At 41.5% G+C, this 20038-nt stretch overlaps 1 protein-coding gene across 1 annotated transcript in view; it reads left to right on the top strand.

Annotated features, from left to right (window-relative positions):
• Positions 1-20038, top strand: part of TMEM38B (transmembrane protein 38B) — a 127877-nt gene that overhangs the window by 87338 nt on the left and 20501 nt on the right. The window contains exons 2-3 of the mRNA XM_075826105.1: positions 7179-7335; positions 17558-17742. Of these exons, the coding sequence (XP_075682220.1) occupies positions 7179-7335; positions 17558-17742 (342 nt within the window). The remainder of the gene's footprint in view (positions 1-7178; positions 7336-17557; positions 17743-20038) is intronic.

The raw sequence follows: 20038 nt of genomic DNA on the forward strand, positions 1-20038 counted from the left end.
GGCACAGGACCAATCAGAGTGGTCCCGTCACGAGCTGTGATCGACCAGTCAGTACTGACAGGCCAATCACAGCGCAGGAGCAGTGGTTTGCCGGCATCTCCGTCTCTGACAAGCTCATTCCTGTCAGAGAGCTTGTCAGAGTCGGACAGAAGCGAAAATACAGTCGAGTGTTAAATAAAAAAAAAACAGCGATCTGCCCCTTTTGTTCCCACTAACCAGTGATCACCCCCTTTGGTGGCCACTGGTTAGGAAAGAATATATATATATATATATATATATATATCTCCTTTCAGTCCCCCACAGTGTCCTTCTGCTGTGATCTGTCACCTGTCGCAGTACCCGGTCGCCATCACCCTGCTGTGTCCCTAGATTTCCCACTGCCCGAGTTCCCTGTTAGGTAGCAATGCCACGTCTCTTTTAGTTTTTCCCCTGGTAGGTAGGGTACCCTTACTAATTGAATACAGCAGGGTCGCTGGTCTGTTCTCATTCCACAGTTGAGAGTAGCAGTTTATTTTTTGATAAAAAAATAAAAAGTTAAAAAAAAAATTGGTTCGTTAGTTAGGTAGCAAGAGTTAGTTAGTATGGCCAAAATAGTCTTCTCAGCTGAGGAAGCATATGAAATGCTGTGTTCCGATACGGACAGTGCGAGTGAAGGTGAAGCACAGTTCGTGCTTCCATCTTCCGCTGCATCCAGTGACTGAGTCTGCACCCCCCAGTCGGCGCAGAGGAGCTGTAGGTCCTGCTCTGCCTGAGCTGACCTGGGTAGCGGCGGGCAATTATACCCCCCAGGTGCCTGAATTTACAGCCACCTCAGGCATTCAAATTGAAATTACGTGTTTCAGCCCCATTGATTATTTTCAACTTTTTTTTTTTTTTCAGACGCCCTTTTAGATTTAATGGTCCAGCACACCAACCTTTATGGTGAACAATTTATCGCCCAGAATCCCGACTCCTTTTATGGGAGAGGACAAAATTGGACCCCAACAAACCCAGTGGAATTGTGGAAGTTTTGGGGCTTATTTTTAAGTTTTGGTCTCATAAAAAAGCCCAGTATTAGAGACTATTGGTCCCCTGACATTTTATATAACACCCCCATTTACCGCACAGTAATGACAAGGAAGTGATTCGAAACCATCCTAAAGTTCCTTCATTACAATGCGAATAGTCGCTGCCCATCCCCACAGGACTCAAATTTTGATAGGCTATATAAAATAAGACCATTAATTGCCCACTACTCCCAAAAATTTTCCCACGTTTATACCCCCCAACAAAATATTTCGGTGGATGAATCACTAGTCCGCTTCAAGGGTAGACTGCACTTCAGGCAGTATCTACCCAATAAAAGAGCCCGGTACGGCATAAAACTCTACAAGCTGTGTGAAAGTGCCACCGGTTACACCTACTCTTTTAGGGTCTATGAGGGAAAAGACTCCCAAATAGATCCCCCAGAATGCCCCTCCTTCCTTGGAATTAGTGGAAAGATCGTATGGGATCTTATCTATCCTTTGCTCGGCAAAGGATATCATTTATATCTGGACAACTTTTACAATAGTGTCCCATTGTTAAAAGTTCTCTCGTCCAGATCCACCTTGGCGTGCGGAACAATTCGCAAAAATCAGAAGGGCCTCCCCAAAACTTTGCTGGGTCAGATCCTAAAATTAGGAGAGGGCAGATCTGTCTACAGCGACGATCTGCTCCGCCTGAAGTATAAGGATGAAAGGGATGTCCTTATACTGACCAGCATTCACGACAGCAGAGGCAGCCTTGTCCCTGTATGCGGATCCACCACCCAAGTTCCCAAACCATTCTGCGTACAGGAGTACAACAAATATATGGGTGGCGTTGACCTGTCTGACCAGGTTATAAAACCGTACAGCGCCATGCGCAAGACCAAGGTATGGTATAAAAAGCTGTCTGTGCATTTTACACAGATGGCTTTATACAACACCTTTGTCCTCTGCAGATATGCCGGCAGTGGGGATACGTTCCTGCAATTTCAGGAAAAGGTCATCAAGTCCCTGATATTTGGTGACCAGGAAGGGGAGGACAGTTTATCCGGTTCTTGCGTCAGCAGGATAATTCCCGGTCAGCATTTCCCCACTGAAAAAAACCAGAAGCCCCAAAAAAAATGCCGTGTGTGCGCCAAGCGAGGCATTCGTAAGGACACCACATACCATTGCGAGACATGTCCCACAAATCCCGGCCTGTGCATGAAACAATGTTTCAAAATATATCATACCTCCTTAGATTTTTAATTTAATTATTCTTCATTCATCTTTTCTGTCTCCCATATTGGCCATGAACAATTATTCATTTTTTTACTGACCAGCCCCATTTTAAATTTGTAAAAAAACACCTAAAACAAAACTAAAAATTCTCACTATACCAAGGACCCGAGGGAGTGTCTGTCTCATCCAGGTTGCAAATCTGGGTGAGAGGAATAAATCCAGATGAGATTGGTTGTCTCAGCAAATCTTTTTTTTCTGAGGCCTTTGATTTATTTTTTGGGCTGGAGTTTATGGAACCGTGGGTAGGTTGGTAGTGGGACCTGCCATTCCCTCTCCCTCCATTGTGGGTTTTCCAGGTTGTCCTCCTTATTTACTAAAATTTAAAGTATTTCTTATTATACCCCTGGATGAATACCTAGAGGTTTGTCACTTCACAAATTAAAAATTCTCACTATATCCCTAGATGAATACCTTGAAAGGTGTTACATTACAATCTAAATATTTTCACTATACTGCTAGATGAATTCTTTGAGGGGTTTAGTTTCCTAAATGGGGTCACTTTTCTGGGTTTCTAATGTTTTGACACCCCAGAGCCTCTGTTTTCATGCCATCGTAGTAGGCCTCAGATGTTGCATGGTGCTCTTTTTACCTTCTGAGTCCCGCCACGTGCTCAAACAGCAGTTTATCTCCACAAATGGGGTATTGCCGTATTCAGGAGAAATTGTGTAACAAACTGTGGATGCTTTTTCTCCTTTAACCCCTTATGAAAATTATGAATTTGGGGCTAAAGCAACATTTTCTTTGAAAAAAATCTAAATTTTATTATTTTAGTGCCCAATGTATGAAACACCTGTGGGGTCAAACTGCTCACTATACCACTTGAAAAATTCCTTGAGGGGTGTAGTTTCTCAAATGGAGTCACTTTTGGGGGGTTTCCACTGCACTGGTACCTTTACAAATGCGACATGGTGCAGAGAAATCAATCCAGCACTCCAAAACCTAAATGTTGTGCCTTCCCTTCCGAGTCTTGCCGCTTGCCCAAACAGCAGTTTATGACCACATGTTTGGTATTTCCGTACTCTGGAGAAGTTGCTTCACAAATGTTGGGGTGCTTTTCCTCATTTATTTGTTTAAAAAAATAAAAATGTTGAGGTAAAGCTACATCTTATTGGAAAATAATGTAATTTTTCATTTTCACTGCCCAATTCTAATGAAATCTATGAAACACCTGTGGGGTCAAAATGCTCACTACACCCCTAGATGAATTCCTCAAGCGGTGTAGTTTCCAAAATGGGGTCTTTTTTGGGGTGTTTCCTTTATTTTTGCACCACAAGACCTCTTCTAACCTGACATGGTGCCTGAAATATAATTTAAGCAAAGGAAGGCCCAAAAATCCTCTAGGTACTCCTTTGCTTCTGGTGCTTTTGTTTCAGTCCAGTAGCAAACTAGGGCCACATGTGGGATATTTCTAAAAACGTCAGAATCAGGGCAATAAATATTCAGTTGTGTTTCTCTGGTAAAAACCTTCAGTATTACAGGAAAATTGATTAAAATGGAATTTCTGCAAAAAAAAAATAATGAAATTTGCAAATTTCCCTACCACTTTGCTTTAATTCCTGTGAAACGCATAAAGGGTTATGAAACCTTCTAAATGCTGTTTTGAATACTTTAAGGGGTGCAGTTTTTAAAATGGGGTGATTTGTGGGGGTTCCTAATATATAAGGCCCTCAAAGCCACTTCAGAACTGAACTGGTCCCTAAAAAAATAGGCTTTTGAAATTTTCTTGAAAATTTGAGAAATTGCTGCTAAACTTATAAGACTTGTAACGTCCTAGAAAAATAAAAGGATGTTCAAAAAACGATGCCAATCTAAAGTAGACATATGGGGGATGTTAATTAGCAACAATTTTGTGTGTTATAACTATCTGTCTTACAAGCAGATACATTTGAATTTAGAAAATGCAATTTTTTTGCACATTTTCTCTAAATTTTGGTGTTTTTCACACAAATATTGAATATATCGACCAAATTTTTTTCACTAACTTAAAGTACAATATGTCACGAGAAAACAATCTCAGAATCGCTTGGATAGGTAAAAGCATTCCCAAGTTATTACCACATACAGTAACACACGTCAGATTTAAAAAATGAGGCTGTCATAAGGTCCAAAAGTGGCTGCATCCTTAAGGGGTTAATGTGTAGCTAAACGTTCGACAAACTTCTGACATGTCATAGAGATATGTCAGAAGTTTGAATTGGTGGGGGTCCGAGCACGGAGACCCCCACCAATCGCTAGAACGAAGCAGCTGAAGTGTTAGCGCTCAGCTGCTTTGTTTCTGTTGGCTTTTTCCAGAAAGCCGATGTATCGGTGTACGGGCTCATAGACTTTGTATTGAGTCCGTACACGATACATTTATTTCCGGAAATAGCCGAACAGACACGAAGCAGATGAGCGCTCACACGAGCACTTCAGCTGCTTCGTTCTAGAGATTGGTGGGGGTCTCAGTGCTCGGACCCCCACCAATCCAAACTTCTGACATGTCAGGCTGGATTCACACGAGCACATTACATCCATAATGGACAGAACGTATTTCGGCCGCAAGTCCCGGACCGAACACACTGCAGGGAGCCGGGCTCCTAGCATCATAGTTATGTACGATGCTAGGAGTCCCTGCCTCTGCGTGGAACTACTGTCCCGTACTGAAAACATGATTACAGTACGGGACAGTTTTCCGGCAGGGACTCCTAGCATCGTACATAACTATGATGCTAGGAGCCCGGCTCCCTGCAGTGTGTTCGGTCCGGGACTTGCGGCCGAAATACATTCCGTCCATTACGGACGTAATGTGCTCGTGTGAATCCAGCCTCACTATGACATGTCAGAAGTTTGTCGAACGTTTAGCTACACTTTAATTTTCCAATGTTTTTTTTCATAATTTGTGTTTTTCACAAAGACTGAATGTAGCTACCAAATTTTACCACTAACATAACGTACAATGTGTCACGAGAAAACATTCTCAAAATAACTTGGGTATGTATAAGCACTACAAAGTTATAACCATATAAAGATTAAAAAAATGAGGCTCTGTCATTACTTTTTTTTTATTTTCTGGGACTTTTTATTTTCTTGTGCTGCAGCACTCACTTTTTTTATTCCCACCGACATGCTTTTTTTGTGCAATATTCACTGCACCTTATCTAAACTTTTATTTTTTTATTTTTTTCTGAATGTGACAGGATGCATGTGAAAAAGTCCTGCAACGAAGCCTATGGGACTTGTTAGGATCTGCTTAAAAACAGATCCGTTATACCGGCATGGCTCCATTAAGAAGGGAGACATGGCAGTAGTTTAAAATGAGCCATGCTGATTTCAGAATTTAAATAAATAAATAAATAAATAAATATATATATACATACACACACCGTATTTTTTGGACTATAAGACGGTTTTTAGCAAGAATAAATCTAGCTAAAAAGTCTCTGCCTCTTATAGTCGGCCCCCTGACCGCTCCTTACTTAGCCCCTTCCCGACCCGTGATGTGCCAGCACATCATGGAGCGGGGAGGGGATGATGTATGGAGCGGGCTCACGCTTGGAGCCCGCTCGATACAGTGCAGGTGTCCGCTTCTGACACGCTGCTCTAACCGCCTGGAACAGCGATCGCGCTGTTTCTGGCCGTTTAGTTAAATGCCACTATCAATAGCGACCGTGGCATTTATAGTGGTTTTCCCATGAAGGACATTTATGACATATCCACGGGATATCCTAAGAAAAAGCATGGTTGAACAGCAGCACACGTCTCCCAAATTTCAATCAATATATTCTTTTATTGGTCAAACATCCAGTAAAAAAAGGGCAACGTTTCAACCCGTGACAAGTGGAGGGTCTTTCTCAAGCCTGTGAGAAAGACCCTCCTCTTGTCACGGATCGAAACATTGCCATTTTTTACTGGATGTTTGACCAATAAAAGAATATATTGATTGACATTTGGGAGACGTGTGCTGCTGTTAAACCATGCTTTTTCTGAGGATTCCATTACGTCAGACTGGGTTTGTCTGATTTTACAGTGTGACACCGCTCCTGATATCGGGGTTTGTGCTGCTTCAAATACTTTATTTTTTGGATCTCCACGGGATATGTCATAAATGTCAGATCGATGTGGGTCCCACATCTATCGCTAGAACGGGGCCCCCTAAACCCCGTTCTATCTTACCCGGCTCCGCTGTCTTCAGGTCATTTCCTGTTTACATGGTCGAGTTACGGAAACAGCGTAACTTGCTGAGCTACGCAGTTTCCATAACTCCCATAGAACGGAATAGTAGTTACGGAAACAGCGTAGAATGCTACGCTGCTTCTGTAACTGCCATTCACTAATATGGGAGTTACGGAAATATTGTAGCTCAGCGAGTTACGCTGTTTCCGTAACTCATCCATGTATTGGAGTGTATTGTACCAGCGATCGAATGATAGCTGGTTCAAGTCCCCTAGGGGAACTAATAAAATCGGCATCGCTGCGTCCGTAAGTCTGAAACTATTACAATATAGCGTTATTTGACTCGCACAGTGAAAACCCCAGAGCAGTTGTCTTTTGGTCACCATGGTGCTAAAACGAATGAAATAAAAGTGATAAAAAAATCATATGTACCAAAGAAATGGTGCTAATAAAACTACAGCTCGTCCCACAAAAACTAAGCCCTCACACCGCTCAAACGATGGAACAATATAAGCTTATAAGAAGTAAAATATGACCTTTTTTTCCCTATTTTCTGCTGTCTAAAACCTGGCTGCGTCTTAGTCTGGTGCGTCTTATAGTCCGAAAAATACGGTATAGTTTTTTTTTTAGTGTAAAAATGTGGTTTTATTTGCCCATGTTTAAAATTTTTGGAGAAAAATTTAGTTTGTACCGGTAATAAGAACTGATTTAAGACTATTTTTTTCTTTTGTTGTGTAGGAGCTGTTGATGTGGCATCTCGGAGTCCTATTGCTTCTTGGTTCAGCGCCATGTTATGCTGCTTTGGTGGTGGCATATTATCATCTTTATTGCTAGCTGAGCCTCCTGCTACAATCCTTTCAAATAGCACTAACATTATTTATGCAACTGTCGTTTGGTAAGTTGCGGTACTTTCCTTATGTTTTTAGACTAATTGTATATTTATTGAATTTTCCATGAGAAATAAAATAAACATAGAACCATTCTACATACAAAATAACAACATGAAACTGCATGGCAGCTGAACGGGAAACGGTCGTAAGACCTGTATGGTGATAATAACACAATGTCACTTGGTGCCAATGCCAAACTGAGCAATGGCAAACTACAACAAGATTTTTTTTTTTAACCCTGTAAGCAATGTCCTAAAGATATGCATATAGTGTATGGCCAATAATATATTCATTCAAAAGGACCCATAACGGACTCCCTAACACAAAAGACATAGGGGAGAGTGAATGAGAACCCCAGGTATGTACACATCAATTGTTTAACTGGTTGCCGACACAGGATGAGCATACTAGACCTGAGTGGCGGGTACTTGGCGCATTAGGACGAGTATTCTTGTCCTGTGTGACAGCCAGTGTCCCCGCGCTAAGATGAGCGGGGTAGCGGCTGTAATACACACCCACAGCCCCGCTCTATCGGCGGATGGTAGAGAAACCTTGTGTCACCGCCGTTAACCCCTTGAATGCCGTAATCAAAGCTGATCGCGGCATTCAAAGCTAACTTGAGAAGGGGGTCTCCCCTTTCATCGCATCACAGGAAATTCCTGTGACTCCATCAATGGCTATACCTGGTATGGGCAGACATGAAGGACCCCAGGGCTGTCTGACCATATTCCCTGTTAGGGCATACTTAGGTATGCCCTAATAACTGCCTGTGTACAATCAGTACACAGGATAATGTGCTGGCATATAAATATATGCCAGTACATTAATGTTCAAAAATAAAAATCCAAAATCCCTTTTACGGGATTAAAAAAAAAAATACACAAATACACATTTTTTTACAATTAAATAAACTTTTCAAAATATAGGTCCCAAAACATGAAATAATAATATACGCATATTTGGTATCGCCACGTCCGTAAAAACCTGCACAATAAATGTATAAAATTTATTTATGATCGGTGTATGGTGTAAAAAAAGAAAACAACTGCAGCGGAACTGCTTTTTTTTTTTTTTTTTTTTTTTTTTCTACGTTTTTGCCGAAATAAAAATTTATAGAAATGAAACTATTATGTAGGCACAGTTTTATTTTTTTATTTTTTTGGTACATTTAAATTAAGTACAACTAGTTCCGCAAAAAACAAAAGTCTCATACATCTATGTTGGACAAAAGATGAAAAAGTTATAAGCAACGGGATGCAAAGAGGGAAATATAAAGAAAATAGCTCGGTCCTCAAGGCCAAAATTGGCCGTGTCCTTAACCGGTTAAAGAAATCCAGTACGCATCCCAGGTGGACCAAAACTTATCAAACGTTGCAATTCTGCTAAGAGGTGGTGAAATGTTCCATACATCGAACATCTTTTAAGCGAACATATAAGTCCATCAGGGAGGAAGGTACGTTTTGTTTCCAAAAATTAGCAATTAAACGTTTGGCCGCTGTCAAAATGTAAATGTGCAACTTGGCAGAATCTCTACCCAAGCCCTTTAGGTGCGACATTTAGCAAATCAATAAAGGGATCTGGCAATGAAAGACCTTATGGAGTAAGGGTCCTCTTACACCGCACAATGTGGGCGGTGTAACCAAGCGCAGATCAACGAGACTGCTAGTTGATCGTCGCTCATTTGCATGTATGGGGACGAGTGCTTGTTACTCCGAAGGCTCATCCCGATACGATTGGATCATGTTGGCAAGGCGTCTGTGTTCACACATGGAGATGTGCTGCCCACAACGATAACATTTTCGGCTGAATAAACGGTACAATCAGCCGATGAGCGAGCGTTTGCTCGTTTATTGGCTGATCGTTGCCCTGTTTACATAGGGCAATGGTCGGAATGAGCATTCTGTGGACGCTCGATTGCCCAATAATTGGCCTGTGTAAAAGGGCCTTAAGTCTCTAACTTTCAGCCAAAACTGCTTAATAAGATAGCAATTCCAGAAAACAAGAGTTGGGGAACCAACTGCGTTGTTACATGGGCATGATCTTTCTTATTAATCAGTGAGATTAAAGAGGGGGAAAAATTAAATATATACATACACCGATCAGCCATAACCTTAAAACCACCTGCCCAATAAAGTGTTGGCCCCTCGTGTGCCACCTAAACAGCTCTGACCTATTGGCATAGACTCCACACAACCCTTGAAGGTGATCTGTGGTATCTGGAGAGATGTTAGCAGCATGTTCATAAAGTCCTGTATCCATGGATCTGACTTTTTTTTTTTTTCCCGCACATCCCACAGATGCTCAATCGGATTGAGATCTGGGAATTTGGAGGCCGAGTCAAAGCATTGAACTCTTTTGTCATGTTTCTCAAACTATTCCTGAACAATTTTCCATTAGGGAATACAGTTGCCATGAAGGAATGTACCTCGTCTGCAACCGTAGCTGGGTGGTACGGTGTTACTTTTGTGTGTTTTTATTAATATATTTTTTATAATCTCTTTTTTTTCTTAAACTAAGTGCATCTCTGGCCGTTTAAGTGCGAGTAAGGGAAATTACGCCAGCTGGGAGCTGGCATTTATTTCCACCAGTTTCTGGCATAAATGATAGTAAATTTGTCGGGCCGTGCGTATTCCTGTCCCTTTCCGCTAAACCCTGCCCACTGTTTGTGCTGTGAGGTCCTGAAATGGCACAAACGTCAAAATTTTTCCTGCACATTGCGACATTTCAATGCCGGAGTAATGCCGTAGAAAGTCAATAAATCACCCTGTGTGGGATTTACAGTGGGAGGGGGACATATAACCACCAACATTCTCACTAGCCATAGAATAGGCCACGGTAGCCTCAACCTGAGGACGCCTGCAGCAGGATACGACACATCAGATTTCTGGAACTCCATCCAGTGATACCATGTTTTATAGAATTTATATGCATCAGTCAAAGATGAAGTTAGGTTTTCTATTTGCATTATATCGTTGACTTTAGAGACCCATAAAGAAAGCGAAGGAGTTGCAGTTTTCTTCCACAATAGTGGAATGCACATTCTCCCTGCCATAATTAACTCTCAAACGATCGTTGTTTTGTTTTTTAACTGGAGTCACTAAGTAATACAGAAGGAACAATGCTGGGTTCAGGTACAGTTTAAACTCTATAACTCTTCAAACAGTTTTTTCTTTATCCCCTTCCAGGAAACGGCCAAAAGGTGTAGAGAAGGATGCCAGTTTCATTCCAGCGTCCCAGCATGTTTGGTCAGCTGTGGGGATAAGGGCATGAAGTTGTGAGAGCACACTATACCATCGGGAAAGCAATTTATAGCTAGGTTCCTGGAAGCAGAGCTACGAGAACATTTGTGTGTCAAAATAAAAATTCTCGATCTCTGCTCTGGGGTAAGGGAGATACCAAGATCGACCCCCTACTGCAGCATGAATGGTGGTGGCAGTTGCCCAGGAGGACTCTGGAGAGGGACATAAACTTAAGACAATGGGTGCTTAAAAAAGCCTGTCCCCAGACACAACTCTATTTTATCCTGAGAGTAGGTGTTTGGTTGTGGGAGGGACATAAAGAAGTGTTGCAGTTGCATTGATCTCCAAGGGCCCAGAGGAGTAGGTGCCAACAAGCTGTAACGGCCTCTGCTCCGGTTCCGGCGCCCTCCCTCACCAGCTTCTCATCCCGAGCTCCACTTACCCGGTCCGGACGCTCTGCTGGCCCTGGACGGCGTCAGGTGAGTGCATCCATTACCTCCTTCCGCGGTCGGCATCCTCAATGTGTGGCTGCAGTCACTAGAGGGTGTGCGCGCTGACTCGTCCTGCCTTAAAGGACCAGCGCGCGCCTTAATTCCTAAGAACTTCCTATTTAAGGTTCCTCCTCCCTTCCATCCCTGCTTGTTCAACCAAGTTCCCCGTGAGTTCCCTGTGCCCTAGTTCCCTGTTTCCGTTCATTCTGCTTTTTGTCTGTATTTCCCGTTACTGACCTCTGCTTGAACTTGACTATCCTTGTCTGCCGCCTGCCTTGACCTATTGCTGCCATACCCGATACGACGTCTGCTGCCTGTCCTGACTTCTGCCTATCCATCCGACTGCCTCTACCCGCTGTGCCAAGCGTTGCTTGGGTTCCAAGCACCATCTCCCAGACAACACCGAGGATCCACGAACAAACCGGTGAGAACCGTTATTCAAGCTTATCAGAGAATCTGTAGAGGGGCATTGTTTATGCGTTTGCAGATGGGTCACTCGGAACTTGCCATCAGCCACCTAAAAGCAGAAAACTGGGTCCTGGTGAATTAATCCGAATAGGATACTGGGCAGAATTACACAGAAGAAGAAGAAAGGACCGCTCTCTAGGGTTAGAGCAACATTGTAATAACGGACCTATAGTTGGATGGGAACGCAAGGAAGACCGATTCGATGGCTCCAGCCATGGACACGTGAGAAACTCTGTTCAATTTGCACCCAAGGTTTTTAGGAGCCGCGTTGGCACCAGTCAACGACCTGTCACAAATATGATGCTAGTTAGTATGTCTTAAAGGACGGGTGTCGCGAAAACAAATTTTTTTTATATCAATTTGCTTTTAGTGTTTTATTAAAAAAAAAAAAATTTATTTATTTGTGTGTTTTGTGTTTTTACTTTTTTTTTTCAAACTTTTTCTTCTCTATGGGGGCTGCCATTTTTTTTTTCATCTCTGTATGTGTCGATTAACGACACATACAGACATGGAATACGGCACATACAGCCCCATAGAGAATGAAAACGGGAGCCGTTCCATTCACTATGTTGTACGCCGTCTGTGTGGGAACGTTGCATGCGCCGCTCCCACACAGTCCAAATGGAAGGTCTTTGGCCGAGCGACATCCGGCGCCATTTTCTTGTGGACCGGAAGCCCCGGCCGGACAGTAAGATGACTACTTCCGGTCGCGGCTTCCGGACATGTGTTCTGAAGCAAGCACTAGGAGCGGACGGGCCGGAGGGAGCGGCGGCGGCGGCAGGAGCAGGTAAGTTATGTCTGTGTATGTTCGTGTTTTAGTGTGTGATTACCACTGTATGTAAGCCTACTACACTGTGTATTCGCTCAAAAAATGGCGGCACACAGTGTAGGAGGCTTGAACATTCAATCCCCCTCCTTTCTCCTGGCACTAGCCAGGATAAGGGAGGGGGGATTCTGTGAGCTCACTAGAGTAAGTGTGTTTACACCAAATTTGCAGCATAAAGCAATGTGGTTGCTTTACCACATGCCAATGCTGCAATTTTGGGAATTGCTCCCTCTAGTGACCAGCACAGGGAAATGTTATAAATTAGAATCTAATTTATAATATTTCCTGACTTGTGAAAAAATAAAAAAAAATTCTAACAATGTCTAATCATGTATACACTAACTGTTTAACTAAAAAAAAATATTTCTAGCGACACATTCCCTTTAAGATCTGGTAGCGCAAGGCTCTCCCCCCCCCCCCCCCCCCTTGTTTTTTGGTCGACACAGAAGTGTCTGCTTAATTTCCGCAATCTTGCCTGCTCAAATTATATCTGGATAGTGGCCATGACTTTAAAGAAAGAGGACCATACTTTAATTGGCAAAGCCTGGAGTAGGTATAAAAGACTAGGCAGAAGATTAATTTTAAATATTGTACAACGACCTAACCAACTATAGCTCCCCTTAGTCCACTGCACACAGTACTCACGTATGGCGTGCATAAGCTGGGGAAAATACAAATGATAAAGATCAATTGGGTTTGGGGGACTATTAACTGCCAGATATTTCAAGGAGACCGCAGTCCACCGAAAATAAAATCAGAGATTGGGCCAGAGTGGCATCCATTTCTACCGATTTTAGTAAGACTATTTTTACATTTTGAAAGTGGAGCGTACGACTGGAACTCATGAATCCGATTAGGAAAAGAAACTGCTGTGTTGGTAATGAAAAAACAACATTTTCCTTTACAAATTGCTGCTATAATTAATTGTTCCATCAATGATGGCAAGCTGTCCTAGCCCAGAGGCAGCAAAAATAGGCCCAAGCACTGATACTACCACCACAGGTGGTATGGCTTTGTTATGCTGCAAAGCAGTGTGTTTCCTTTCTCCAAACATAACGCTTGTCATTTAACCCGTTAGTGACCGCCCCATAGTGTTTTTACGGCGGCCAATAACGGGCTTTATTCCGATGCCATAGCCTTTTTACGGCGCTGCATCGGAATAAACAAACAGCAGGGAGCCGTTAAATCTCCCTGCTCTCAGCTACCAGAGGTAGCTGAGGGCTGGGGGCATCCCTGCTCGAACGGGTGCGATATAAGTATCGATCTTACCCGTTTAACCCCTCAGATGTGGTGCTCAATAGCGGTGAGTGCGGCTCTATTTCCTTCTTTCATTGTGTTACAAATTAACTTTTCTTGCTGAGCCATCACCTCCCTTGACACACAACGGTACAGTGTGTATGCTACCTTGGCAGTGACCTGCCAAACGTCCGGAGGACTATTTATTGCAGCAGTGCCAACTTATTTTCTTTTTACTACTGCTTTCTCGGTTATATAATTCCACTACTGGTTTTGGCTTCTGAAGACATTTGCATGAGGCCTACCCAATCGGAGCTATTTAGTACAGTGAAACTTTACGACAGGCTCTGATCTCCTCTGTTGGTGTATGTGAAGCGGCCTGTATTGTTTGTCCTGAGAGAGATTAGTTAGAGCATGCTAAGGACCCTAATTAACCCATTGATCACAATTCCCCCCCTCCTCGTTATCACTCTCCTACCTCTCCCATTGTAAAAGGAAGCTTTGTGTTTTAGGATTCATGGGGAAAAAAAAAAGTGTTTAGTCAGTGTCCTCTTAGTCCGTGTCCGCGTCAGACGGTTGTCAGTCAAGGTATTTTTACAGGGCCCGACCTGGGCCATGTAAACGGGCGCCGATCAACGAGACAGCTCCTTCATCTGCGCTTGTTTGCTCTGTTCACAAGGAGCTAGTATGGGGACGAGCGCTTGTTACTCCGATCGCTTGTCCCCATACATTATTATCAGGTTGGCTGCACCTCTCCCTGTTTACACAGGGAGATGTGCTGCCGACAACCATAATATTGTCAGTATTTAAAACGATATGATCAGCAGATGGACGAGCGTTTGCTCGTTCATCGGCTGATCGTTGCGCTGTTTGCACAAGGCAATTATCGGGAATGAGCGTTCTGTGAACGCTCGTTTGCCTGAAAATTTACTGATGTAAAATGGCCTTCAGCGTCAGGCAGTCTGTCATTCAGCGTCAGCTAGCGTCGGTCAGTGTGTGATTGTCAATCAGTCAGCGTCAGTCATCGTCTTTTTGTCAGTGTACGTTCGTTTTAGTGTCATAAAAGAAAAAAATTAATATATTCGTGTACGTTAGTGTTATTATTTTATGCAAAAAAGATGCAAAAATTCTCTTATACATATAAAGTATGCATACTGTATTTATACAAATGTATAAATACAGTGTACATTTACTGTACATATAAAATAAAAATGGCCCGCAGAAAAGGCCTATGAGATGCTAGCCTATGAGTGCGAGTAGTGTAGAATCCGCTTTTGCTCTGTCCTCCTCCTCAATTAACACTGAGGAACCTCCTAGCAGTCGCAGGACGGTTATAGTTCAGGTTACACCTGCACCTGAACCGAAGTGGTTGCCCGCAACCTCCTACACCCCGAAGTACCAGCCTTTACTGCTGCTGCAGGGGTCAAAGTACAGACAGCAAGGCTGTCAGAAATTGCATTTTTCCAGGTTTTCTTTTCTGACAGTCTTGTTGAATAAATTGAGCCAGACCATATGGGTGGCGTCCCATCAACAAAGCAGAAATGCTGCAATACCGGGCATTGAGCCTAACTTAGAAGCCATCGGTGAGGACCTATTGGTCCACTGATGTTCTCCACCCGCCCTGACCACAACTGGGAAGATTGTGTTGCACCCACTGTTTGATGAACCCAAGTTGTACCCCCTGTTTAAGTGCCTGGCAGAGCAAAAAATTGTGTCGTGTGGAAAGGTCCGCAAGAATCAAAGGCACCTTTCAAAGACTTCTGAGCCACCACTGCAGCTTGGGTAGGGCAGGCTGCTCCATAGCGAAGGGGTCCTTTTTAAAAAAAAAAAAATTAGGCACCAGAAGGATGTATCGATGCTAACATCCATTCATCACCACAGAAAAAAGTCGGACATAGAATAAGATTAAAAACACAAAAAAGGCCATACTCCCAAATTGCTAAGATATAAGCCCAGCAAGGCGCAGCCAGGTCAAAAATGCTGCTGAAGGAAAGTGCTCAGGTGTGTGAAATAATTATAGCCACTAGCCTTAAGGGGCGTAAATACGGCATGTAGTATAGCAGCATTTTTGACCTGTCTTCGTCTTGCTGGGCTTATATCTGCCCAATTTGTGAGTATGGCCTTTTTTTGTGTTTTTAACATCCATTCATGACGCCGCCTGCTCCCTTGTCCCTGTGCGTGGTGCAACACCCACCATCACGTCACGGCCCGTGTGCATCCAGGTGTATAATAAATTTATGGGGGGAGTGGATCTATCTGACCAGATGCTCAAGTCGTACAATGCCATGTGGAAATCGAAAATTTGGTACAAAAAACGGGGGTGTACTTGATCCAAATGGCATGATACAGATACTTTTATCTATAGGAGCACTGGTCATGAGGGGACATACCTGGAATACCAGGAGAAGGTAATAAAATCCCTTCTCTTTGGTAATGTGGCAGAGGTAGGAGAAAGCTCTAACTCTGCAAGTGATGTCCCCAGGATAGTTCCAGGGCAGCACTTTCTTGGTAAAGTGCCGCCCACAGAGGAAAAAAAGCAGACTACGGAAAAGGTGTCGTGTCTTTGCCAGAGGAGGCATAAGAAAAGACCCATCATACCAGTGTAACACTTGTCCCTCCCACGCCAGACCGTATAGATGAGTGCTTCCTCATATCTGGAATACTACATTTTAATTTTCGTCCGTCCCATTCATTTACAGTTATCGTCCCTTTGATTTTACAATTACCGTCCCTTTCATTTACCATAACTGTTTCACCATCTAAAAATTGAACATCCCACCCATAAGAAAACTAAAAATTCTGATTATGCCCCTAGATGAATACCTAGGATTTGTAATGTGGTGTAGTATCTGCACAATTATTTTTTTTTAGGCCTGTGCAAACATGACTTGTGCCCAAAAATCATCCACGTAAGATAAGGCCTCAAAATCCTTGTTGTGGTCCAATACTTTCAGGCCTTGCCATATGTCCAGCAGGAGCAGATCCGGGCCAATTTGGAGGACATTGTAACCTTAGAAGAAATAGCCCAATAAATGTTGAGGTGCTTTTCTTCACTTGTATGCTCTGAGCAATCTGTTCTATAAATGAAGCATTTGTGGAAAAAATTTAAAATGTTGTTTTTTCATGCCAGATTTCCACGAGATTCTGCAAAATGACTATGGGGTAAAAGTGATCACACCCCTAGATAAATTCTTTGATGGGAGTAGTTTTCTAAATAGATTAATTTCTTGGGTTTTTCAATCGTTCCAGTGCTCTTCCAAAGTGGCTAGGTGCATAAAAAGAAGTTACTACTAAATTTTAGAAAAATTACATAATTTTCTAAACCATTGTGATATATCCAAAAGGTTAAAAATTGTGGTCAAAATTTAGTAGACAAATAAACAAAGGGTAAAACAAATTTAAAAACCTATTTATAGAATATACTAGTAGGCTCCATGTTGGATTTTTTTTTACAATTTTTCGCCAATCTTGGCAGTTTAATACGAAAACGTAAACCATATTGACGTGAATTTTACATCAATAGAAAGTACAATATGCGACAAAACATTTTAGGAATTACTTGGATCTGTACCGAGTTAAATAAACTGACAGATACTAGATTTAAAAAATCTGGCTTCGTCCTAAAGCTCTAAAATGGCTCAGTCCTGAAGGGGTTAAACACTTTTGTTTGATAAGCAAACTCCTCTGTGCACTGTATATACAAATGTAAGGAGAACTGCCAAACATTACTTTACATTCTGCACCATCTACTGGCACATTGGGGGAATAACAGGCGACATGAAATAATTGTCGAGGTGAATGCCCTGTAGACTGCTTTGCAGATGCCTTCTAATTTGAGAAATGATGGTTTTCCAATATTTGGCAACTTGGTACAATTATGTTGTCATGTATTTTGGAACAAAACACGCCATAAATGCCTTCATAAATTATTATTATATATATATTTTTTTCTTCTATACCATTTTAGGTACATGGTCTACTACTTTCCTTTAGATCTGTTCTACAAATGCTTTTGTTTTCTACCTCTACGAGTTATTGCTGCAGCAATGAAGGAAGTGACCAGAACATGGAAGATTTTGGCTGGAGTCACACAAGCAAATAGCCGCTTTAAAGATGCCTTGCTAGTCATGGTTGCCAATGGCTGGGCCAAAGGTGATTTAACTTTAAAAATCGCATTTGAAAACCGAAAAATCTTTTAATCGACTTGATCATAGGACTTTGACCTCTACGGCTGCGCCTGTTTCACAACCGCTAGAGAGCCGGAGGTTAAAGACCTCTGGATTAGATGAAGAAACTCACCTGCTTAGCTTAGGTTACGTTTGTATGTTCTTTCTAATAACTGCAGTACCGGTTTACTCAAGATAAACTGTTACCTTCTGTATTTATTGATTAATGAAAATTCTTCTTTTTCAGATAATTTAACGTATCTAGTCCTTTGTTTTTATTTTTCTTCCATTTTCTTCTTTCTCTGTCTTTTGTTCTCTCTTTACAGCAGTCTTTTTTGGAAATCTAGTTATATGAATGAGGAAAAATAAATAAGAAATGCTTACAAAAGATGTAAAATTATATATTTAGGAACATTTTTTTATTTTTTATCTCTAGACCTCTTATTTCTCAGACTAATGTGAGTACTGTATCTGGGCAGTTAACATGGTGTTTAAAGTAAATCCAAATAGTTTTTTTTTCTTAATGTATCTTTATAGTGGATTGATACTGAGCTTTCAATTTTCTACACCTAAAGTTTAATAATGATCTGGTTGCCTGCAGTAATTACAGGGCACTTAGAAGCATACTGTGTTACTGAGTTGAATGTATAGCAGTATGCAGTAAGCTCCCTCTAGTGGAGGCTGGAGGCGGACAGAACTTTATCATTTAAAACTATCTTTATGCAGGAGAGTTGGAGCGCTGTATCAGGGAAAAAAAAGGAGCCCAGACCGCTTTTCAAAAAATATGAAGAAATTAAAAAGGCACTGCACCTTGAACAAACTTTGCATAAATCGATTGTATAAGTGAATATAAAGCTTTAATATATTTTATCACGGAAAATTGCCTCTCCACTTATCAGACCCCCTCTCCCATACCTCCTTAACTGTTCACTTACTCAGTCCATCTAGTCTTGAGAAGACTGATATTCAATTGTCTCACTGAAGGATCAGTTTACATGCTGCCCATAGAATTCTATGGAGATGGGATGGGGAGGAGAGAGCGGGAAAGAGACACACAGATGCTGCAGCTGCTGGTAAGATTTCTATGTCAGTGCTGGATTTAAAGCTACACTCATTACTGTAGGAAACCAATCGGGAGAAAAAAATTGTATCGTCCAGCACTCGATCCAAAAAAATAAAAAATCTTTCATTCATAATTTTTAAACCATTCCTAGGAAGGATACTTACGTGTTTTAAACCCCACAGGATTCTTCGTCATAACTAGCTTCCAAAAGCTTTCAGTTCAGGATTTAACCAGGTAGGAGGAGGTCCTACGTGATGCACTAGCCCAATTAACTCTTTGTGCCATACTAAAATGTAAAGTTGAATTATCTAAATGTACACCACTAGATGTAATAAGATATCATATAAATAGCAAGAACTCCTAAAGAATTCATAATCGTCTAGGAAAGTATTTAATAAGACATTGTAAATCTATTTCAATAATAAAAAATCTAGTAATGTTCACAAGAAATTTCAGCTACTTCTAAGATTTGTTTTATTGTTGAAATCGATTCGAAGTGTCTCTTCAAATACTGTCCTAGACCAGTATGCATATATATCTATTATTTCTTTATGGAACCTTTTTTCTTTTTCTTATTATATGTTCGTTCTTGTTGTTTATATGATATCTTATTACATCTAGTGGTGTGCATTTAGTTCATTTAAAAAAATGCCATATTAAAGTCATATAATGCTCCGGTTCTGTTATTTCTCATGTACACCCGCATGATTCTCATTTCACCTGAAACGTCAAGTACACTTTATTCAGCGCAGGACTTTGGACCTAAAATCTACATGATGATGAACGATGGACATTCACTTAACATCTCTAAATTAATTCTGTACTTTTATTTAGTAGTACGTATGTACGTGCATGTGATATGTATGTATATGTTTTTTGTTTTTTTCTAATCAGCGTTACATATTTTAAAAATACGAAAACAAATGAAGAACCAAGAGTCACAAGGCTACATATAATGTAAAAAAGTACAATTTTATTGCATATAAATACATAAACACATAACATATAACAGATATAATGATAAAAACACAGAACGAGGTATCTCAAAGACGACAGATAATAGCCGGATCAAATGGTAAGGTGGTCAAATCGCAGGAAGGGTATACATATCAGCACTTAGTCAAAAAATGACGGGATAAATCTTCCACCTAATAACCATTTGATCCGGCTATTATCTGTCGTCTTTGAGATACCTCGTTCTGTGTTTTTATCATTATAT

This window comes from Rhinoderma darwinii, chromosome 1 (assembly GCF_050947455.1).
Source record: "Rhinoderma darwinii isolate aRhiDar2 chromosome 1, aRhiDar2.hap1, whole genome shotgun sequence".
NCBI lineage: Eukaryota > Metazoa > Chordata > Amphibia > Anura > Rhinodermatidae > Rhinoderma > Rhinoderma darwinii.